This window comes from Babylonia areolata, chromosome 1 (assembly GCF_041734735.1).
Source record: "Babylonia areolata isolate BAREFJ2019XMU chromosome 1, ASM4173473v1, whole genome shotgun sequence".
Classification (NCBI taxonomy): Eukaryota; Metazoa; Mollusca; class Gastropoda; order Neogastropoda; family Buccinidae; genus Babylonia; species Babylonia areolata.
The window spans coordinates 38669232-38694766 of NC_134876.1; the positions used below are offsets into that span (position 1 = coordinate 38669232).

General features: G+C 42.3%; 1 protein-coding gene across 1 annotated transcript in view; it reads right to left on the reverse strand.

The window, feature by feature from the left end:
• Positions 1-24461, reverse strand: part of LOC143281321 (uncharacterized) — a 56329-nt gene extending 31868 nt beyond the window's left edge. Inside the window, exons 1-6 of the mRNA XM_076586553.1 lie at positions 24291-24461; positions 5781-5945; positions 4951-5011; positions 3618-3701; positions 2637-2791; positions 948-1835 (exon numbers count right to left, since the gene is read on the reverse strand). Coding sequence (XP_076442668.1) covers positions 948-1835; positions 2637-2791; positions 3618-3701; positions 4951-5011; positions 5781-5945; positions 24291-24364 — 1427 coding nt within the window. The 5' untranslated portion in view covers positions 24365-24461. The remainder of the gene's footprint in view (positions 1-947; positions 1836-2636; positions 2792-3617; positions 3702-4950; positions 5012-5780; positions 5946-24290) is intronic.
• Positions 24462-25535: the final 1074 nt, after the last annotated feature.

Here is a 25535-nt window from a genome sequence, read left to right on the forward strand (position 1 = left end):
GAACATGCATCTTATATACTAATGAACCATCATGCTTTCTGTACAAAGTGGAACAGTTACCTTCCAATTATGGAAACTGTTACTTAATCATAATTTCGCACGTTCCACAGTTACCATTCTGTATAACAGTCCTTACTTTGTACTAACATGTCTTTATTTATTTCTTATATGTATTATTTGTTTATTTTTTTAACTTTTATGGTTGCTGTTGTCTTTACAATGTGATCAACTACAAGCTTTCTTTTCCAATAATGCAGAAGTGGTATACTCATGCTCCTTATTATTATGACATTATAATGCCACCACTCACTTTTGCCTTACCCTAGATACCATTACTGTAATAGTTGACACATTTGATGCTGTTGCTATGTTACAACTGGTCCAGGCTATTTACTATTAATGTCATCTTAAATCACCATGATTACTACAATCATTAAGGTGTGAACATTGATTGATTGAATGACTGGACAAATCTTCCTCTTTTTTTTTTTTTTTTTTTTTTGTTGTTGTTGCTGTTGATGTTGTTGTTACAGATTTGTTTTGCCTTGCTATAGTCTGTTTTGTTTTATTTTGTCTTATCTCTCTCTCTGTAGTGGAAGATGCTACTGTTCGTTGTATATTGTTTGTTTCATACTATTCTCTGTATTGTATACATGTTTTTGTAAAATTTTTAAAAAAAGTTATAAAAAAAAATATTAAAAAAAAAAAAATCCTATTTTTATGCCAAATTTGGTGTCAACTGACAAAGTATTTGCAGTGAAAATGTCAATGTTAAAGTTTACCACAGACACACAGACACACGCACACACACAGACAACCGAACACCGGGTTAAAACATAGACTCACTTTGTTTACACAAGTGAGTCAAAAAAGCATTACACATCTCTAGTCCTGTGTACCACTGGTACACTGTATATGCCAACCCTCCTTACAAATCTCATACTCACATCACAGAAGACAGTTGTTGCTGTTGTCTGTATTCTTCAACATCAAACATGCAGATGTCTTCATACTCTTCCTCCATGCTGGTATTGGGCGGCAGACAGTGGGGCGGAGGAATGGTTAGTGACACAGTGTCCCTGCCACCCATGTCTGGAAAGTCAATGACACCAAAGTCCCATTCTGTTAGCAGCAAATGCCTCTGTCCTGTAAAGGACTGTTGGGTTGCCTCTGACCATGGATCTGAACTGTGTGGACAGCTTAGTTCCTGTGAGAGGGCTCTGCTGCTTTCACTGTCACTGTCCAGTTTTGCTTTCTTTTTTGGCAGTTTTTTGCTGGTGCTCTCAATGCTGATCTCATCCTGGGAGCAGTTTGTTCTCTTGTAGCCACTCCGCGTGGTGTGTGGTACTTCTGCTTTCTCTTGATCTTTGCTTGTGGATTCTTCTCTTCTCTGGTACGCAGAGTTATCTCTTTTATAGTCTTCAGACAGTCTTTCACATTCCATACAGCCTCTTTTCCTGTCTTCAGCCTTTCTGGCATGTTCTGGGTTGTCTCTTATATTATCATTACTTTCTGCACTGGTACCATGTTTACTTGCAGAATGTCCACACTTTGTACTGTCTGTCAGTACTGCACACTGAAGTGTAGATGCTGACTCACCATTTGCAGTTTTCTGGCTGGCACTAGCACCACCTCCTCCACCACATTCTCCATCTACACTGGAGTTTGACTTGTGCCCTTCCCCTGGAACTGAACCAGCCAAACATTTGTCTTGGTCCGGTTTGCTTGTTGCCAGGCTTTGACTTTGTGCTGCTGAATTTGCTGAGCGTTTCTTGTTTTTCTTTTTGCTGTATTTATGAAGACCAATCTTCATCTCATACTGCGTTAGGTCAAGCCTGAAAAGTAAAACAGACCACCATCAGATGAACAGATCTGTTTTCACCGTTTCCCATACCCTCTAAATGGCATAACTTTTACACCACTCATCCCAGCTGTCCTGCCATCAGCAGTCGATAGGGAGATATCAGTGCCAGGCTGCCTTGAGACAAATTACCACTGAAGACAATTTCTGGTACCCACCTGCTGTCACCTCTAATAAATGACACTAAATCTTAAGTCCTGATTTTCACATGTATGATTATTTTTAATTGGTCAAAGTGGTAATGAATTATTAACTGATAATCAATCTTTTATCAAACTCAGAGCATGACAAGCCCTTTGATCCAAAACATGGCAAAATGGAAGAAAGATTCAGAGAAAGAATGAGATCAGCATATACAGTAATGGATCAGAACTAGTGCCTACAAGACCTAGCACATCTGCAGGTGAACAGAGGTATGGTGATGGCCATAAATGTAATAAGTAAGGGAACAGACAGAGGCTGAATCAGTGGGGCAGACTACAGATACATCTATACTGTATAGGTGGGCATGCCATCTGAGCACAAAAGAGCACAGGACATATAAACAAAAAGTCTGCTGGTGGTGATGTTGACGTGGGAACTGATGTTCTAGTTACAGACTAACATTAGTAACAATAAGAGTTACAAAAAATGGGTGGCACTCGCAGTGCAGCGATGCATTCTCTCTGGGGAGAGCAGCCCGAATTTTGCACAGAGAAATGTTTTGACAAAAAAAAAGTATTATAGTACAATGTAACAGCCTATTCATTTGTATATTGCAAATTTTTCCACCCACTTTCCTGCATGCCGAAGGACGATATAGCCAAGACGCCGCAAATGAGCAAAGACCTGGTACTCTTCCTCACTGATGTTGCAGGATGGGTGCAGCAGAAGACTGTAAGCTTCCTGGAGACTCAGTGACACACCATTGTGCATCACCTCCAGACAGTTCTGTCCACAAACAGCATCACATACAGCCCCTTTGTCTGGTAAAAACTTCTAATAAACTCCTTGTTTGGCTAGTATTCTCACCATGTCAAAATGATGGAAGATACAGCTATAGGTTTGCTCTGTCCGCCAAATTTTTGTGCCTGATGAAATACTGAGACTGTTCCCCCCCAGACCTGTTTCTGGCTCAGCCATCCAGCATGATTCGCTCCCTTCTGCACTAAGCACTTGTTTTGTTATTCATTCCAAGACCAACAGCAGGAATTTTTTTATTATTTTGTTCACTAAGCACTTTCTTTCTGTTTGTTCTGATCTTGGATGTGTGTCCTAGTACTGTCTGTAACAAACATTTAGCCAACAAAACAAACCTAGTTTGCACTAGTTTGATACAGACAGTACATGACACCAGAATGTTTCTGACAAGTAAAATATTCTATCAGTACCACCAACACATTCCAAAATGGCAAAATTTATAACTGTCTGTAAAATTACAAAAACATTTTTTGCTGAGTATATTCAATTTGATATCATTACTTTCCTGGTTTCATCAATCTGCATGCAAACGGTTCAGTTTCAAATCAACACTTCTTAAAATCCAAAACACACACACACACACACACACACTGTCACATACACAAATCATACATACTACACATGTACAAACATGCATGCTGACACACGTGTGTACACAGATGCACATGTGTGCATGCTGTAAGGCCTAAGGGAAAGTAGGTCAGATCTTATTACAGATTTCCTTAACTTATGCATGTGTTAACTTTTATGCTGTTCAAGAAGAGATCAGTATAGACTAATAGAGAAAGAGTCATACCACTTCCATGAGAAACAATGCCTCCTCTGGGTGTAGCCAGTTGCGATCATTATTTGCAAAGCCCATCTTCATCCAGAACTTTGCCTGACAGTCACACGGAAGATGTAAAGATTATCTACCAACTAAAGCAAATCATATCAATCAGTAAAGTTGATCATGAACACTCTCTTTTTCCCGCCAACCATTTCTGAACATTTTAAGGCTTTCCAGCATCCTTTTTTTCTTCCACATCTATTGATCATAATCCAGTAAATAATATAACTGCAAAGCACTGCATTATCAAAAAAAAGTCTGAGTACTTTAGTTTAACACACAAAAAACAACTCATAAATTACTGATTTCTTTCAGTCAAATTATTGGAGGATTGTTTCAAAGCGCAATTCCCCCCAAAATACACAGTTAACATATGATCTACGAAATAAGAATGCAGTAACTTTCAATGAATACAAAACAACAAAGACGAACGTTTTCATGACACAGGTAATATAGATACTGTTACAAATTACACCACCTTGTACACACACTCAAATATAACTCAACTATGCATTCAGACCCAGCATATCGTATGCATTGTATTGTATTGTATGGTATGGTATTGTATTGCATTTCTCTTTTTCATCACAACACATTTCTCTGTGTGAAATTTGGGCTGCTCTCCCCAGGGAGAGCGCGTCGCTACACTGAGAGCGCCACCCATTTTATACTCACTTGTGTAAACAAAGTGAGTCTATGTTTTAACCCGGTGTTCGGTTGTCTGTGTGTGTGTGTGTGTGTGTCCATGGTAAACTTTAACATTGACATTTTCTCTGCAAATACTTTGTCAGTTGACACCAAATTAGGCATAAAAATAGGAAAAATTCAGTTCTTTCCAGTCATCTTGTTTAAAACAATATTGCACCTCTGGGATGGGCACAAAAAAAAAAAAAAAAAAAAAAAAAAAATGAAGCCTAATTATATGCAAACTGCATTTACTGTTATATTTATATTTTTTGTATTCTCTAAACTTGGCACTTTGATCTGATATTCTGACCCAACAACAAGAGCAGTCATTATTATCATTTTCTGTTCAAACAGTAACTTCTTTTGCTAAGCATGGAAGTTTTATTTTATTTTGCAAACGTTTTGGTGCAGATAGTAAAAAAGGGAAATTACTCTGTAATTAATGCTAGGGGAGTTAATTTGCTTTAAATTGATCTTTACACAAGTGAGTCAATGAGAACAGGCTTACAGCACAAACTGAGACACACTAAACTGATAATATAATTTGCATGTTAACACACTCCGTCGGGACATATAAAGTGTTACATAAACTCCAAACGATGCTGTTTCTTACCGTTTTCTCAATGTTGACCAGTTTCATCTCTGAATCCCAAGATCCCTTGACAAGATTCCCACTGCAAGAGAACCACAAACCATAACAGTGTACCAAGCAGTAAGAAGAAAATAAAAGAACAAAAAAGTTAAAAGTTAAATGCTGTCAACCTACTCATTCTTCTTTTTCATATTTGGTTCTGCGAATACTGCTCCCGACCTGGGAGTAGTAACTGACTCTTAGTAACTGAGTCTTAGTCTTACACTGGTAAAAGAACAACTTGCAATTTTCATATTGTCATTAATATCAAACTCAAAGATAAAATGATAATTAATAATAATAATGCTTTATCTATTCTAATATTTATAATAATCATGATGCATGCTGTTATTATCTTCAATAATATTAGCAATATGATTGTAACACTGCCACTCCTGTGATTATAAATGTGATGTTATTCTAAGTAGTAATCACAAACTTCAATGGAAAACAGTTTTAATCTCACTGCAAAAACAAGTTACTTTTCTTTGGGTTTTTGTTGTTGTTGTTGTTGTTTTTATAACAATTCAGTAATGTTGACCAGATGTATGCAAACATAAGCAACTGATTACTTTTATTTGGATGGTATTTTTCATTTTACCATATGCTTGTGTCATATTCACTTCCACATAAAAATCTTAAAAAACATGCTCAGTACACACACACACACACACACACAATGTCAACAGTAATCATTGCTCTCCCTTGAGTTTTTTTAGTTGTTTGAAAGTGCCAGTTGACTAACTGAACAGATCAGGCTCATGAATAACCACCTTAAGTTATAACAATACAAATAAACTTGGATGTTTGACCTTTTCTCAACTCGTGGTTCTGTCAATACACCCATATATTCTCCATAGAAAGTCTCCAGGCGTTTGTCCTGTAACCAGGAGCCATCAGGTTCAAAGTCCTTCACTCCCCCTCTTTGTGGCACAGGCAGGACTTCTTTTTTCCGCCACCGGAATAGCTCTTCAGCACTGACACAATGCAACCAAATGAAGCTTCAGTATGAACAAGTTTCAAACATACACACACATATAAACCTGTGCACATATGTCACTGACAATATAATATACTCACATACTGTTACAGGCACTATAACATATGTTTACACAGACTGGAAATACAAATTACAATGCCAAGATCTTATGAAATTATTTAAATCATAGCTTGAGTGTAAGTCAGTGTGTATACTTGCACACATGTACAGTGTGTGCATATTATATATGAGTGTCTGTGTGATATATAGTATATAATTTATATGTGACTTGTGAGAGACATTGTGCCCACATGTTCATGCACATCATGTATTTTATACATGTACAAGAGTGAAGCAGACAAAATTTGAATTGATGAGGTGTGCAAGTGTTCAAATCTATATCTGCACAGAGATGCCACCCCCTGTCAAGTGTTCTAGTCCTGAACAATCAGGAAATTTGGTTGGAACATTTTGAATTTGGAAGGAACACTCACACTCCAAGCCACATCAGCAAACAAGCACAGATGCTGTTTCACCAACAAGCAACTTGATTTAGCCACATTCTCTCTTGTTTGGGCAAACGATAAAGCTGATTTTTTCAATGTAAACACGCACACTATTAGCTGAGCATCATCACAAGAAACCTGGGTTAGTAGCGACTGCCCTTGCCTCGTGACTGATAAGTCTAGAGCGTCTGTGTAATGTTACGACAGAAAAGCATGCTATGTAGTCGAAAATTAACTCGTCGGAACAATTTTGATGTTGGCGTAATTTAATTTGCTGTTATACTGATCAGGTACACTGCTGAACCTGTTTTTCTAATCCTCTAAAAACATGACAGGATATGAACTCCAGATTTTGTAACTGCCCTTTTGAGTGAGCATGTAGCATTTGTGTTAAAAAAAAACCCAAACTATTATAAGTAGGCGTGCACACATGAATCTGATATAGATTGATTTTTCATATTCATATTAAAGTTTATTACAAATGATTATATTATCAAGAAGTGTCAGGTGTTGGTGTGATCAATTACACCCCAGTCATTCTGATGAGACCACAAACCAATGTGTAGCATGCACTTACTGACTTAGTTAGAGCATGTAAAACGAAAGGCAATGAAAGGGTTGTCCATGGCAAATTTATAGTTATACCTAGAAAAATTCAGTTCACTTCACTTCAGTTTCTCAGGGAGGCATCCCTGCGTTTGGACTAATCCATATGCTACACTACATCTGCTAAGCAGATAGAACCAGCAGTGTAACCAAATGCGCTTAGTCAGGCCTTGAAGAAAAGGAAAAAACAACAATAAATAGATAAATAATACATAATGATTAAATCTGACTAAAATATAGTGCAGGGAAAAATAAATAGAATGCAAAAGATCAAGACAAAAACATGAAAGAAAATCATGGGTCATGCTCAGTAAACCATCACAGTGCATATACCAAACCAAGTGTGAAAATGCAGACACAAAAACATGCAGAGAAACACACACACACACACACACACACACACACACACACACACACACACATATGCACAGTTGAAATGAAATGAAATTATGGTGCTTTGAGCCCCGCCGACCACTAAGGCCATCTCAAGGCTATCGCCATGTTAATACCTACTACAAGGGTAAAAGAACAAACAATAAAAACAAGTCACCACTTTAAGCTTTCCACTCAAAGTTTTAAAAAACCTTCCATAGTTTAAAACCTTCAAATCTGATTAAAAATGTTCACTTCTTTCAAGAAGTCCATCAGCGCCCATGGAGGGACATCAAGAAACAAGGTATTCAAAGAAACCGCCGTGTAATGTTTGTGTCTAACTTCATGCAGATCCCAACAGTCAAGGAGCATGTGTTTCACGGCGAGAGGCTCATCACAGGGAATACATCAATGGGCCTCTTCCCCCTTCAACAAGTAAGAATGAGTAAAAAAAAAAGTGTGCCCCACATGCAGTCTGCAAAGCACAGACTCCTCCTTTCTATTCTTCACCCCCAATGGGAGGGTCTCTTTTAGGTCTGGACGGATTTGGAACAGCTTGTCCGTCTGGGTGTTCCACTCCTCTTGCCAAAGATCCTTAACATAAGTGTTCACCTTCTGCTTCATGTCTGTGTATGGTACGAAGGATCTCGATAATTCTTTCTTTACAGCGTTCTTGGCCAGCTGGTCTGCCCTTTCATTACCATGAATGCCAACATCTCCAGGAGCCCAGGCCAACACAACCTCGTATCCTTTCTTCGTTACTAGAATAAAAGCTTCGAAGAATTCCAGCAGTTTGGGACGAGTCAGATTCCTGCAGGCAATCACCTCCAGGGCTGACAAGGAGTCGGAAAAGATCATGGATCTCTTTTGTTTCGGAGAGAACCATTTTTACCGCCAGAACCAGTGCGGTCAGTTCCACAGTGTACACTGAGCTGTCAGACAGGATGTGTTCCATTGAGGGCTGGTCAGGAAAGGCGGGACAGAATGCAGATGCAGCGACTCCGTCCTCTGACTTGGAACTGTCAGTGAAGATTCTTGGAAAGTGGGAAATTTGTGGCAGAGTTCTGAAAAGTAAGTTCTGTAGGCCAGTGATCTGGTGGAGTCTTTACGGTACGATGCCAGATTGAATCGGACTTCAGGTGTTTTAAAGATCCATGATGGGCTGTCGGGGAACTTGGAGAAGTCTGAGATGCCACCGACATCCAGATCGGCATTTTCTATGTGCGGCTGAATGCGGAGTCCAAGAGGTGGGATGCAGTTTGGGTTGTCTTTAAATTTCTTGTTGAAGGGGTTGTTGAATACAACGTCATAAGCAGGGTTTCTGTGTTCAGAAAATAGTTTCAAGTAATAGTTTAGGGTCAGCTTCAATCTGCAGTTGGAGAGAGGCGGTTCTCCTGCCTCTGCATACAGGCTGTGCACAGGGGTGGTGCGGAATGCACCTAAGCTGAGACAGAGCCCTTGGGTGTGTATAGGGTCCAGCAGTTTCAGGTAAGACGGTCTGGCCAAGCCGTATACATGTACTACACATCCGTAATCCAGTTTGGACCGGACCAGGGGTCTGTAGAGGTGCAAGAGAGTTCTCTTATCAGAACCCCAGTCCGTGTGTGCCACAATTCGGATGATGTTCAGAGCTTTTTGAAAGATATTTTCAGCTGTTTGATATGGCTTAGGAAGTTCAGCTTCTGATAAAAAACGACCCCTAAAAATCTGGCTTCCTTGACCGCTGGGATGGTGGATTTTCCCAGACAGATTTCAGGGTCTGGATAGAATTGGCGAAAGTTATGAAAATGAATACACTCAGTTTTGGAGGATGAAAAGGTGAAACCATTCTCCTCTGCCCAACACTGAATTCTGTCCATGCAGAGATGAAGCCGTCGCTGGATGCTGGCATACGTGCTGCGAAATCGTCCACAAACAGCCAGATGCCTGATCCCTTCTGAACCGACTGGACGATGTCGTTTATTTTGATGCTGAAGAGAGCCGGCGACAGAATGCTCCCTTGCGGAACACCCAGCTCCTGCTCGTGAATGTCGGACAGGGTGGTGCCTACCCTCACCTGGAATTGTCTGTCTTGCAAGAAGTTGTGGATAAACTGGGGCAGGTGTCCTCGGAAGCCGAGCTTGTGCAGGCCCAAGAGGATTCCAAATTTCCAGGTGGTATCGTAAGCTTTCTCTAAGTCAAAAAATATGGCCACCACATGCTGTTTGTTGACAAAGGCATTCCTTATAGTGGTTTCCAGATGAACCAGATGGTCAACGGTAGATCGATGCTTGCGGAAATCACACTTTTCTTTCGCCAGAAGGCCGTCGGTCTCTAGTTTCCACATCAGTCTACCGTTGACCATCTTCTCCATCAGTTTGCAGATGCAGCTGGTCAGTGCTATTGGGCGGTAGTTGGAGGGGTTCGAGGGGTCTTTTACCGGTTTTGGCACCGGGATTATGAGGGCTTTCCGCCAGGAGGGTGGAAAAAAGCCTGTGATCCAGATGTGGTTGTAAACTGTGAGCAGGGTGTCCAGACAGGTTTCGGGAAGATGTTTTAAAAGTTTATAATGGACCTCGTCCATTCCTGGAGAGGAATCCGTGCAGATTTTAATTTATTCATAGTGAAAGGAAGGTTGTAGCTCTCTGTGTTGCCGGAAGAGAAGTCGCAGGGTGTTTTTTCTTTCAGGTTTTTGGTTTTGAGAAACAGAGAAGATTTGTTGGCAGATCTATAGTTCAGTTCGATTGTGGAGGCTAGCAAATTAGCAACTGCTTTTTCTCTGTGATCAGAGCATCTGAGAGTTTAAGATGGTGAAAAGGAGTGCAGTCATTTTCGCCCTTAATTTTTTTTTAAACCCTCCACACTTTCTTCTTGGGTGTGATGGAGGTTAAGGAAGAGCAAAAATCTCTCCATGGTTTTCTCTGGCTCTTTTTAAAAACATATCTGGCTTTCGCCCTCAGCTGTTTATGGGTTCAAATGTTATTGGTCTCCGGTCTCCGAAAGACGTGCTGTTGCGCTCTCTCCGAGACTTACAGGCCTCCTGACATTCAGTGTCGAACCAGGCATTCTTGGCATCTGAGGCTTGGAGGATGATGATGGGACTGCTGCTTTGGCGCATTCTAAAATGATCTGTGTCAGAGTATCAGCAGGATCCTTGCTTTGTAAGACTGTTTCTTCCTGCAGCTCCGCTCTTAGCTTTGTGGTAAAAATTCCCCAGTCGGCTTTGTCATAGTTCAGGCAGTCAGGTAGAGAGTCACCTTCCCCATCTGTGGGACGGAGGACGACAGGAAAGTGGTCACTCCCGTGCAGATCGTCGTGCACTCTCCACTCGTAGTCCAGGACCAACGATGGATCGCAGACCGACAGATCTAAACACGAGAGCTTCCCAGAAGACAAATGAAGTAAGTGGGTGACTTGTCGTTAAGACAGCACATGTCAATATCGGAAAGGTTTTCCAAAAGAAGACCTCGGGCTGATGTCACCTGACTTCCCCAGAGCGGGGAGTGGCCATTGAAGTCACCCAACAGTAAAAACGGTTGTGGGAGCTGGTCAACAAGGTTCATGAGGTCCTGCCTCAGAACACGGACGGAAGGAGGAAGATACAGAGAACAGACAGTGATGGTTTTCTTAAGTGCGACTCTGACTGCCACCGCCTGTAACGGGGTGCTTAAAGGAACTGTACTATATAAAAGGGACTTATGTATAAAAAGAGTGACACCTCCCGTCAATCCCTCGTTTCGGTTGAGCGGGTTTAAAAATGGAGTTAAAACCAGAGAGAGATAAAAACTTACCATCTCTTTGCAGCGCCAGCACTAAAGGTTTCAAAGCTCGACAAAGCAACTGGAGTTCCTGGAGATTGGTGTAAAACCCACGGATGTTCCAATGAATGACCGCCATTAAAAAGGTTAAAAATAAAGCAGCAGCCTAATCCATCGCTACCTCCTGCTCCTCTGCTTGCGGTGGCTCAAGGTCAGCCAAGACCGCATATCTATTTTTTGTATTTAAAGTCCTGTCTGATTCCGGCCAAGCCGGAATATCTACCACCTCGGCTTTCCCTGACCTCGCCGAGGCCGCAACCCTCCCCTCCTTGGGTTTTGGAGGTATGGGGGGTTTCTGGGCACTCCCACCAGCCCGAGGGGCACGCAGATGAGGGGCGGGACGAGGGGGGAGGGGACGGGAGGCAGACACCATGCCTCCGCCCAAGGCTTTCCGCCCCTGCCCAACAGCCCCTGAGGACCGCCGTACAGAATGGGAAGGGGTGGATACAGCGCCTCCACTCAAGGCCAATGGTTTTACCAAGATCGGTAAGTCGTCGATCTGCGTCCCTGTGGTTGTCGTCTGGATGACAGTCCTGCCTTAGGCAATGTAGCTTCCACTAACTTATGGGCTTCAAAGAACGATATTTTCTTCTCCGTCTTCACCTTCTGGATTTCTTTTTTCCAGGTGGGGCAGTCTTTAGATGAAGATGGGTGGCCGCCTCCGCAGTTCACACAAAGGGCTGGACTGATGCACTCGCCCTGGTGCACTGCCTTTGAACAGGTGCCACACGCCTCTTCCTCCTTGCAATGGTCCTGCACGTGTCCGAATTTCTGGCACTTGAAACACCGTAGAGGGGACAGCACGTACAGACTTACGTTCACCTGCAGGTATCGAACTCCAATGTCCTTGGGGACATTCGGGCAGCAGAAGGTGAGGAAGAAAGTGTTGGTCGGGACTCTGTCCGACCCCTTCCTTACTGTCACCCTGTACACATCCGTCACTCCCTGAGAGGACAGCACGCACTTAATCTCTGCCTCAGCTACTCCTCTCAACTCAGGGCATCTGATGACCGCTTTGAGGCAGTTCAGTCCTTTGTGAGGGGAGACCTTCACCGCCCTATCCACAAAAGTGGCCGCTTTAAGCAGAAGTTGTGTCTGCCTTTTCGATGTCGTCTCCACCAGAAACGTTCTGTTCCTCAGCCTCTTGATAGACTTCAGTGCGCCTGCTAAACATTGGAAGCTTTTCTGGATGGTGAAGGGGGCTGAGAGCCGACAAGGGTTTGTAATCATCAGTGCCCTCCACCACAACCACGACGGCCAACATCCAGAGGTCTCACCGACCTCCAAGTTAGAGTCCGAGTCATCCGTTTCTGGTCTCCTCCTTTTGCATGTTTAGGGGGGTGTGACTGGATAGAAGCCATGTTTTTTTGTTATCATTATTTCATCCCTTCCTTACCCACCCACCATGAGGTCCAACTTAGGGGGCCAGGTCAAGGGAACACCAGCTTGACCCCTTCCAGGTTTCGGGAGGACATACGACCAACAGTCTAGCTCCAACACGTTCCCCCCCTGATCATGCCCAGCTCCCTGGGGGACAGAGAACTGAGCACTATGGAGGTTGATCATCGATAGCCTCTAAACTGCCAGTCTTGACCTGGCCCCACGTAGGGGTACCGATTGACACACACGGGCCAATGTAGGCCGCCTGTCTTAGGAGAGGTCCAAGCCAAAGGGACGTGTTGAGAGCAGCGTGCTCTCTCAATCCCCAGGATCTCATTCCCCTCCATCACACTCACAGGTCACGCCGCACGGCAAAACACAGCAGGCCTGAAGAAAGCCGCAGAGAAAAAAGAATGTGGAAAAGAAGGCTTGATGGGGGAGCTGAAGACAGAAAAGAGGCAGTAAAAGAAGAAGAGAGAATAGCGAAAGGGACAGTGGGTCACTTTTAGTTTGGGCCTCACTCACGACCTGTTCAGCATTGGAAGCCCTATCAGGGGCATCAGTGCAAAAAGAAACAAAAAAAAACCCCCCAAAAAAAACACCACTTATTCAGCCTGATCTGCTACAGTTTCAGTAGCTCAAGGAGGCGTCACTGTGTTCGGACAAATCCATATACACTACACCACATCTGCCAAGCAGATGCCCCGACCAGCAGCGTAACCCAACGTGCTTAGTCAGGCCTTGAGAAAAAAAAAGAAAAGAAAAAAAGGTGAATAAATAATAGATAAGCTTACATAAATAAAAAAATAAAAATTATAATATAAAAAAAGGTAGTAGTAATAATAATTATAATAAATAATAATAGTAATATAATAAATAAATAAATAAAGAAATAAGACAACATTGATGATAAATAAGCAAATAAATGTAAAACATGAAGACACACATTCACACATACACCCACACATGCATAACAGATATGCACCAAACATGCAGTTTCACAGATATGAAAGCACAGTCAAATACATATAAACGTACATGAGCTCCAACACATACACACACACACACACACACCACACACATTACCCTGCACCTCCTCTACTCCCCTCCTCCACACACTCATTTCTAGTCTACGTATCGCAGCTTCCACGGCACACACACACACACACCACACACACACACACACACACACAGATGAACACTTACTTGTACAAGCACACACACATACACCCATATCTCCCACCCCCAACCCCACACACATATATACAAAGATATATATATATATACACGTTCCAATATCCTGTTGCTCCCACAGTGTAGGCATGCATACACTCACATACCTCATCCTCTACCCCCCCTCCCCCCCCCTCCCGCACCCCTACCTCCCCCTCACACACACACACACACCACGCACGTGCACAGAACTCTCCTGACACTTGTGTACACTTACACTCTCGCGCATGCACAAACGCACTAAAAAAAACAAAAACAAAACAAAAAAACAACAACAACCCAGACCCACACATGCACACATGCACAGAGGCTGCCACTGATTGGCCGCAAGAGGGATGGGAAAAGATCTCTGATGCCAAGAACGTGGCGTCTAGTGTGTTGCTCAGTCTATTGTATTTGGAAAAGCCCACAGAGACTCTGTTCCGTTTTGATGAAATTTGGCGCAATGTTGGTTTGGAAATGATGCTGATATTTGTTTGATTTGCAAAGCATTGTGCTCTACCTTCATGTTAGACTTAACGGCTGCTCCCTCTCTCTGCTTTTATTTCTTTGGAGGCGATCGATGGTGTGGATGGCCTCGTATCCTGTTCTTTTTGATGTTCTTTACTTTTCTGAGGATTCCGATTTTCCCTAGATGTAGGCCGCTCGTTGGTGTTGCGTTACCAGCAAGTCTGTCAGCTCGCTCATTTCCCTTAACACCTGCATGTCCCGGGCAGTATGACCATAGTGTTTTTTAATCTAAAAGTTGCGCATTGCCTTATCTACTCTGGGCTTCCCATTCCATTTCAATTTTTCTGTATGAGGGTTCACTGAGTCAGTTAGAATCATGGCATGTTGGTTTCCGGGCATATGGATGGACGATAGCCACTGGAGGGCATGTGTCACAGCTTCAACTTCCATCTGGAGGTTGTGACTTTGTAGGCAGCATTCTCTTCCTAACTGTTTTTCCATTTTGTTTCGCAGTGAATCCCCAACCGGATTGGTCTTTGGTGACTGAGCCATCTGTGTATATGATTATGTCCCTCTTCTTTACTGTTTTCTTCTTGAGTAGCTTCACTTCCGCTCAGTTTTGCCCTCTGGCCATTCCCGACAATGTCTTCCTAGAGTGGGTGAAATGGCTGTGTTGAATAGATGGTTGAGGTTTTCGGGGTTTTTCTCTCCCATTCTTTTGTTTCTTTCAGGTCTTGTAGTCGGCATACTAGCTGGATTGTGTCTTCTGCTTGCCCCATCCATGGATCTTCCTTGTCCTAGACAGCTGCCTTTTGGTTCTTTGACTGCGTCATGCAGTGGGTTTTGAGGGTTTTCTGATGCTTTGAAGTAGGTCTTGACCCTGTTCTAACTTGTTTCTGGCCTGCACTGAAGGAAGGCAAGCAGGTATCGCATGGTTTCTGTGGGCGTCTCTTTGTTGTTCCAAGGATCAGCCTCAGAGCTTCATTTTGAACTCTTTCTAATTTTAGGAGGTTGCTTTGAGACGGTGTTTGTTAGCCCAAGTCCGTAGTCGATCACACTGAGACGAGTGGATTGGTATAGCAGGAAGAGGTGGCATTGTTCAATACCTTTGGTTGCCATTGCTTTTAAGACTGAAAGGCCCTTTTTGCATTTGAGAACAGTATTTTCTGTATGTTTTCTGAAGGTCAGCATCCTATCGAAGTGTATTCCTAGGTAGCATAGGCATTCAGTTTTCTCAATCTGAATCCTTCAAATGACACAGAAGGTGGTGATTTGCTCGCGGTTCTGTTGTTGAGGGGTGCACAGCAACGTTTGGGCTTTCGCTGGATTGATGGAAGATCCTGTGTCTTTGCACCATTGGAGCAATATTGTTTAGTTGTTTCTGGACGGCTTTAGTTCTTTCCTGAGCATCTTCGAAGTTTTGAAGACCAGGCCATCATCCGCAAGAGTAAGCACCCGAGCTATTCCATTGTTGTTGTAAGTCTGCAAGGCCCTTCGTGTAGACATTGTAGAGGACAGGAGAGAGCGGAGACCCTTGTGGCAGTCCCATGGATAGTTTTAGAAGGTGCAGACATCCAATCCCGAGGCGTAGGACGACGGTTCTTTCCTGAAGCGCTGCTGCTATCCTTCTTGTCAGTGGCAAACTTACTCCATACCTTAGTAGCAGCTCCATGAGGTGCGCAAAATGGACTTTATTGTAGGCATCTTCAAGGTCGATTGCTACTGCTAGTGTTTTCTTCTTTTCTTTGAAATCCTTCATACACCTCATATGCAAAAGCAGCTGCGTTTTTCCCATGTGGACTTGCCTGTTCTGTAACCACCTTGATTTGAAGGGAGAATGGTGCCTGTGTTCAAGATCCCTTGCAAGTTTCCTGGCTATCATGGCTTCCATGAGCCATCCAGCAATGTTTTGCATGGTTAGGGATCCGGTATCCGCTTACCTGATGATGGTCCTTTCTGGTTTTGGTATGGGTTTTAAGAAGCTGTGTGTCCAGTCCTCCGGCACATGTCCATTGTGGAAACTGTTTTGATATAGATTGAAAAAGTTTGGCTTCTGTCTTCTTTCGATAGTTCCTTGATGTCCGAGTAGCAAACTTTGTCTGGGCCATGAGCTGATTCTTTCTTGCATTTAGCTATTGCTTCGGTTTAGATCATCTATTGTCAAGTCATCATCAGGTTCCAGTCTTGTAAGGGATTGGTTTAACTCCTCAACATATTTCTTTTCTCATCTAAGTTTCTTTGATCGCTCTGTTGTATGAAACGTTTGAGCAGGGCGGATCCTTTTTCTCCGGTTGTCTTAAGCTTGGTTCCGTCAGTGTCTACCATGTCTGGGTTGTTGTTGTGCACGTTTTCCCTTCCATGCGACGATAAAATTGCCAGAACTCTGTCAATGTTGAGTCATAACTGAGTGCTTCGCAAAACTGTTTCCACTTGTCATTTTTGGCCTCTTGAGCAATGATTTCAAACTGTTTAGTTTTTTCTTTCATTTTTGTTTCAATATCTTTGTCCGGAGATGGGGTTTGTTCTTTCTTTCTGCCAAAGTTTTGACAGCCGCATGTTTTTCTATCCAGGCTCTCTCTGTGTCGGTATTCCACCATGGGGGCTGAATAGTTTGCATCCTGTTTGGTGCCGATGCCGTTCTTTTGTTCTTCTGCGTCTTAATTTTTCAATGACGGTTGTCTCTTTGGTTCATACTGAAATGGATCACGCGGTTTCATACAGCGTTTATCTGACAGTTTCTGTAGACTGAAAACTACTGGGAGGGTGTCACTGCCTTGGTGTGGAAGCATCTCTGCATTCATTTCTGCTCTGAATTTTGGAGATGTTAGAGCGATGTCAATCACACTGTCACTGTCCCCTTGTCTTGTTCCAAGGCGAGTTGGGGATGTGGTTGTTATTGGGTTAAGAAGAATTTCCCCTATCACTCCTTCAAGTGCAAGTCCTTGTGGGTTGGTGTTCCGCTGGGTCCCATAGCTTCGATCTTGCATTGAGGTCTCCACAGATAATGACTGAGTCTCAGCTACAATGGCTATGTACTAATGTAGGCTGTCAATTAAGACCTGGGACTAGAGCAGTAAACCCTCAGAAACACTGATGCCCCCGCCGACAAAGCTCGCTCGATCACTGGCCACTAAGCCTCCCAACCATATGCACAGTTACACTTACAGACACACATACACAAACAGGCACAACAGATGTGACTACTTGCAGTCACAGAGACATGAAAGGCCATAAAAAACAAATGTACGCAGGCCCAACACTACACATAAAAGCAAATGAGTCCCCAACACATGAATACACACACCACACACACACATAAATTATCACAATTTACTTGCATATAATGATGTATATAATTCCATGCAGATCTCAAAAAATCTGCACATGCACACGCATACATCTCTGAAAAAACCCTCTTTGATAGGAAAATAAACACTTTCAGACAGAAAAGAGAAAAGAAAAATATACATGGGTAGCAGTGTGTACCATAGGGGCATGCTTTGCCTGGAGAGACCAGCCTGAATTTCACAATAAAATAATCTCTTGTGACAAAAGAGAAATATTTTACAATATTGCTCAGAGTCAGATAATTGATTGATTACAACAGGCCAAACCTATAACTCTTGTTGACTGTTAAAAAAAAGTGTGACTAAATGCCAAAGATTGCTCACAATATGAGGACAGGAATGGGTGTAAAATATGAAGATGGTTGTTAACCCAAAGGCCAGTTATGCCTCAGGTCTGGAGCGTGTGTGTGTGTGTGTGTGTGTGTGTGTGTGTGTATGTGTATGTTTGTGAGTGTGTGTGGTGTGTGTGTGTGTTGTGTGTGTGTGTGTGGTGTGTGTGTGTACATATACATGTATGTGTACACTGACAATTGATGAGAAGGCACATAAACAAAGTCATAACATCCAGCCTGACATCGGAAATTGAAGCAGTGCACATGCTGTCCAGTGCTTTCAAATCAGATGCTATAATTCTGTCTGACTCTACAAACCTCATAAAATAAAATTAAAATGTTGAAAGAGGAATGGGGAGCCCAGTGTGGCATAAGGCAATGTGCAACATCCACATGCAAAAGCTTACAAAGTTACATGTGTATGAATGTATTGCCTTGGACATGCAGGTGTGAAGGGAAATGAGCATGTCCACAGACTTGCTGGTAGTGCAACAGTGATAAGAAACTCTAGGGAGAACTGGACAGTACAACTACAAGGTCTTCAGAGAAGAAGCCCCCCTCAGTCAAGTCTTTCGGCCCTTAACTCATTACTCATTACACTCTAAGGGGACCAGGCCGCACCCAGGTCATGAATCCTGGATGCCCTTGTATTGCCGCCTTTTCTTTATTTTATTTTATTTTTTTTCCCTGTCCTCAGAGGTTCAAACCCGTGTCTCTAGGGTGGTTTCCACTTCCAGACTGAGTCACCTTTTCTGGCAGACGTTTTAAACACTGGAGCCATCATATGCCTAGTTTGAGCAGGGAAATCTAATCTTATGAAGTTTACTTTTATTCCGCCTTGACCGAGATCCAGCTGGAACTCTTTTCTGCTGCTTCTGCCAATGCCTTGACAGCCCATGTCCTCTCCAGTGCTGCCAGAAATCTACAGCTGTGTCATGAGGCTGTAGGCAGATGTGCCCACAAACCCTCTTTGCATCAATCTCTATGGCGAGGACTTTGACTTGGAAGCCAGATCTATTCTCTCAGGCTGCTGGTGGTGCAACAACAAGAAGTGGTCTACATGGAGGAAGACCTGAAATATCAAGAAAACTAAGAGTACTTCAAAAACCAGACCGTGTACAAGGCCTTCACACCAACTTATTGCCCCAAAGAAAGAATGACAGAGAGAGGGGAGAAGCTGTAAGACTGTCTGAAAAGTAGAGCACAAACCATTACTAATCAAATATTGACATCTCAAACCAACAATCCAGTTTTCTTCAAAATAGAGCAGAATCTCAGTATGCCTTCCTAACTAAGTAGACTGAACAACATGCTAGGATATTACATTCTATGTTCAAGGCTAGGGAGATCTTTTCCCACCCTGTTTGTGAAAAACCTGTGGCAGTACGTCTGTGTGCATGTATATATATTGTATGTGTGTGGGAGTGTGTGTATTATGGGAGCTGGTGTGTGTGTGTGTGTGTGTGTGTGTGTGTGTGTGTGTGTGTGTGCACATCTGTGTGTTTCAGTTTCAGTTTCAATAGCTCAAGGAAGCGTCACTGCATTTGGACAAATCCATATACGCTAACCACATCTGCCAAGCAGATGCCTGACCAGCAGCATAACCCAACACGCTTAGACAGGCCTTGAGAAAAAAAAAGGTGAATAAATAATAGATAAACACATAAAAAAAATACCTACTACCACTACTAATAATATGTATAAGGCGCAAAAACTTGATGAAGTCAACTATAAGCGTATATAAATAAATAAATAATTATAATATATATAAAAAAGTAGTAGTAGTAGTAATAATAATAATAATTATTATAATAATAAATACATAAGTAACAAAGGCAACAATGATGATAAATAAGCAAATAAATGTAAAACATGGAGACACACATTCACACATACACCCACATATGCATAACAGATACGCGCCAAACATGCAGTTTCACAGATATGAAAGCACAGTCAAATACACATAAAATGTACATGAGCCCCAACACACACACACCCCCCACATTACCTTGCACCTCCTGTACCCCCCTCGTCCACACACTCATTTCTAGGCTATGTATCGCAGCTTCCATGGCACACACACACGCGCGCACACACACAGAGATGAATACTTACTTGTACAAGCACACACACATACGCCCATACCCCCCACCCCACACATATATATACAAAGATATATATATATACATATATTATTATATATATATATATATATACACACACACCCGCACGTTCCAATATTCCGTTGCTCCCACAGTGTAGGTATGCATATACACACATACCTCATCCTCTACCCCCCCCCCCCCCCCCCCCCTCACACACACTCCCCCCCGCACCCACCCCCCCTCACACACACACACATACGCACAGAACTCTCCTGACACTTGTGTACACTTACACCCTCGCGCATGCACAAACACACTCAAACACACAGACCCACACATACTGACTGACTGAAACCATTTATTGTCAGATTAACTGTTTGTTGTACTGACATTTTCGCAACCATTTGAATAAAATATTAACTGAGCAACACAAGGAAATTCTGATTTGAGGAAGGTATGATTAAAAAAAACAACAAAAAAACAAAAAACAAAAAAAAAACATATTTAACAAATCAAGTTACCAAATTTCATTAATATCATTATCTCCAAAAAATATTCCAACGCACACACATACTCACATACGTTTCTCCCTCACCCTCTCCCTACATACATCCATGCATGCACACAAACGCCCATTATAATTCCCCCACCTCATTCCCCTGTTCACTCACTCACACACACACACACACACACACACACTCACACTGTCTCTCACTCTTTCTCATCAAATTAAGGTTTCGTAATGTAATCAAGACGACATATTACATGTTAGGGTCGAACAGTTCCACTAATTAGAATAATGGGAACTTTGCTCTGCAAGTAAATCTGACACTATCACCCAAAATGAAACACTACTTTGGATTAAATAAAACAGAGGTGAACCTCTGCAGCAGAAGGGGGATGAAACAAATTAGAAAAACCGATCAATTGGATGGCTTTTAATTAGGTCAACTGCGGTTTTTGTTAGAGACCAACCTTTTTCTTTGCTAGGGTGAATAACGCTGGACATGGCTAATGGAAGATTAAAGGATGTAATCATATCATGAAGGGGTTTGAAATGTAAATGTGTATCTGGACATTCGAGCAAAAAATGTGGGATGTCAAAGGTCTTACCACAAATACATAGTGGTGACGGTTTCAAAAATCTGCATAACCATGCATTAGTTCTTAGCCTGTGTGTCAAGTTTCTTGTGGAAATTGATCCTGGGGGGTTAGTGCCTTTTCTTGCTGGAAGAGAGAGATCCCACCAGAGCTTCTTTTTTGAGTTTTCTAAGAACTGTTTCTGTCTGAAATTCCAGATATATGTTGAAAGAATAGTACAGGCTTCAGAAACAGAAATAGGAATATTGTGACTGATTGAAACTGAATTGTTCGATGCCGCTTCCTTGGCACAAAAATCGGCCATTTCGTTGCCACGAAGATTAGAATGTCCAGGAACCCACAAGAGTGAAATGTCGGAGCCTCGCATAATTAACTGGTGGATTAAATACAAAATTTCGTACATAATATCTGCTCGTTCAGATGAAGATTGATTATTTAAAGCCATCAATGCTGATTGTGAATCAGATAGTATAAGGATTTTTGCAGGCACAAGAGGCATATCACTAAAAAAAAGGTGAAAGCCATCAGAATTGCAAACAATTCAGCAGTAAAAATTGAACAACCTTTAGTGAAGTGGAATCTCTTTTTAATGTTAAGCTCGGGGATTACAAAAGCGGCTCCAACTTCAGAGTTACTACTAACTGATCCATCTGTGAAAACACGGAGGTAATATTTGAAATGTGTATTAATTAGTTCTTTGGCCCAAGAGGCAATAATGAGTGGACTGTCACTCTTTTTTAATTGTCCATATGTAAAAATAATATTTGCTTGCTCAGTCAGCCAAGGCGGATGAAAACAATGCGGAATTTTCGCAAACTGGGAAAGAGACAGACTGCAACTCTCAAAGACTGGCTTAGTAAAATCGAACAAGGACGTGTATACAGCTTTGTTACGAATTTCTCTACAGATGTATGTTTCTTCATCAATTTCAGAGACAACCGAATTTGGAACAGCTCTAGCCCTTACCATGTAGTTACAGGCACATAATTTCCTGTGTTCAGGTAATGGCAAAACACCAGCTTCTTTGTATGTTTTGTCGATTGAAGCCCATCACGGTAACCCAAGTGCAATCTTAAAAGCTAAGGAATCAATACTTGTCAGTTTATGAAGATCAGAGTTTGAAGCAGTGAAATAGATTTCCTGACCATATGACATAATTGAGCGGAGTAGTCCCATTGCAGCATTGATCAGATTATTGCCACAATTTATAACAGGGATTCCAGAAAGCACACGTAATAGAGCTATTTTCTTCCTCGCTTTCTCAATAAGGTAGTTTATATGCTTAGTCCAAAAAAGTTTACAATGGAAGATAACACTGAGAAATTTCACCTGTTTATTCGGATATATGATAGTGTTATTTACCTTTATTTTAATAGCATCCCTGCCTTCAAATTCAATCAACTTGACGAAAACAGTCTTTTCAGCAGACAGGAGAAAACCACTTTCTTTCAAATATTCCACAATGTTGTCGATGGCATCTTGAAAGTGCTTAATAATTTTATTTCGTTTTGATGTATTTTTTGCAATATTACAGTTTACATTCTTCCAGAGAGCTATGTCATCTGCATAAGCTACTAATGTGGCACCATTTGTGTTGATATTTTTCATATCATAAAGCATTAGTGAAAACAGAGTGGGAGAAATCACATTTCCCTGGGGAACACCCATATTGACGGACCTTGATCTGGATAATATACCCCTTAATCTCACCTGGAATGTCCTCTGGGATAAGAATGACTAAGAAATTTATGAAATCGACCTCCCACCCACACATACACACACATGCACAGAGGATGCCACTGATTGGCTGCAAGAGGGATGGGAAAAGATCTCTGATGCCAAGAACGTGGCATCTAATGTGTTGCTCAGTCTATTGTATTTGGAAAAGCCCACAGAGACCCTGTTCCATTTTGAAGAAATCTGCGCAATGTTGGTTTGGAAATGATGCCGATTTTTGTTTGATTTGCAAAGCATTGTGCTCCACCTTTCATGCTAGACTTACGGCCGCTCCCTCTCTCTGCTTTTATTTCTTTGAGGTGATCGATGGTGTGATGGCCTTGTACCTGTTCTTTTTGACTTTTCTGAGGATTTCCGATTTTCCTAGATGTAGGCCGCTCGTTGTTGTTGCGTTACCAGCAAGTCTGTCAGCTCGCTCATTTCCCTTAACACCTGCATGTCCCGGGCGAGCTTTGTGTGTGTATGAGGCAAATTGTGTAGATGTAGAGCTCTAGAAAATGCATGCATGTGCTCTGTTTCAGTGTTTGTGGGACTGACTTAAGTCTTTACATGTCAGTGTGTATATCATGTACATAACAATATTAACATGCATGTGCATGTGTGTGTGTGTGCTTATGTACTGTATACATGTGCTGCTTGTGCAGGATGTGTATGTAAGGTATTTGTCATTGTGTGTGTGTGTGTGTGTGTGTGTTCGCATGCGTGCATTTTCACACAGTGTGTGCACGTGTGTACTGTGTTGGTACAAACTTTCCACTTTTTCTTCTTCTTCTTTTCTTTTTTTTATTTTATTATTATTATCATTATTTTACTTTATTTTTTTATGTTTCACACAAACTTCGACAAGGCTCAAGGCGTGATCAGTGCACTGGGTTTATACTACAGATACGCAAAACAACCATGTGCTTTAAAAAAAAAATTGTTTTAAGCAGATTATATTGAGTGTCCCAAGCTTTGACATCTTTAAACTGATATTTTGTGTGTATACGCAAGCAAAAGATCGAATACGCACGTTAAAGATCCTGTAATCCACGTCAGCGTTCGATGGGTTAAGCTTATGGAAACAAAAACATACCCAGCATGCACACCCCCGAAAACCGAGTATGGCTACCAACATGGCGGGGTCTCTTCTTCTTCTTCTTCAGTGTTCAGGGCCCGCAATCAAACCTGATTATTCTGGCACCTATAAAAACGGTCATACACGTAAAAACCCACTCGTGTACATACGAGTGAACGTGGGAGTTCCAGCTCACGAACGAAGACGAAGAAGTGAAGACATATGGAGCGAAGTGTAAAATTTTAAAATTTTAACATTGAACGTGAAGGCATCTGACGCTTTCGCACTGTCACAATCGAAAAGATATTGTTTTCTACCTCAGAATAGCTGCTTTTCGGTGGCCAGTGTCTTGATTCCTAGTGAATCCTTCTTCAACTGTAAGATTCATCATGGTGTGTGATTCAGAATAGCACCAGCAATCTGGCTGTGAAAGCTGGCAGCTCAGCCTTGGAGGAAATGTTCAACATGCACACAGGATTCGGCCATATTGACCGTGTCTTTTTACCCAAAGGTCACGAATACAACGCCAACTTACACATGTTGCGACGACACATAGACGTGTCTATGCGAACGAACACACACACACACACACATACACACACACGTGCGCGCGCGCGCGCGCACACACACACACACACACACACACACACAACATACACACACACACACACACACACACACACACACACACGCACAGATGCACACATACGCACACCCGAGAAAAAACAGGTTTCGGAAGCAGGGCTGTGTGAGTCAGTTGATTTCAGAAAACCCAACCGGCTCGCTCGGCGTCCGTTCAACAGATGGAAACGCGCACTGGTTGAAATACCGTATGTACATACTGCACTCTTAGACTCCAGGTTGGCATGTTTGTTTCTTGGAATAACAACCGTGTTCTTTGCATCCATGACACTGTCACGGTGGTCCGACAGTTGTTTCTGTGTGCATAACCGACCGGCTGATCTGCAGTGTGTACGTGCACATGCCTTTGTGCATCAGTGCATGCGTGTGTGTGTGTCAGTGTGTGTGTGTGTGTGTGCGTGCGCACGTGTGACAGTGTTTGTTTCCGGAGATTTGGGGGGAGAAGGGGGGCGGGGGGGGGGATCGAGGGAACCATGAGATAGCGGGTATGTTACACTGACTTAAATGTATACGTAAATGTTCACACATAATGATTTATTTGTTTTATTCTGCACGAAAAAAAAATGAAAAAGATCCATTCAACACTATGGTTATGCACATGCTGACGCACCGTGAGGGTCCATACCTCGCATGCGTATTGTTGACTGACTGATGTTGACAAAGCGAAATTGACCAACTCTGGACCATTGATGTACATGTTTGTTCAGCGGTCTCCATTTTACAGAACGCCGTGTCCTTGTTTGATGTTCACACAGGTGTCTTGTCCATCTGACTTCACAGAGTCCTACAATGTACCAGGACAGTACTGTTAATGATTGCTTCAGTTTATGTTCAAGTTCTTGCACTTTTCCTCGGCTGCCGGGTTGGTCGGCCAGTCTTTTTACATTACAAAGTGAAATTGTTGACATATACTTAAACAC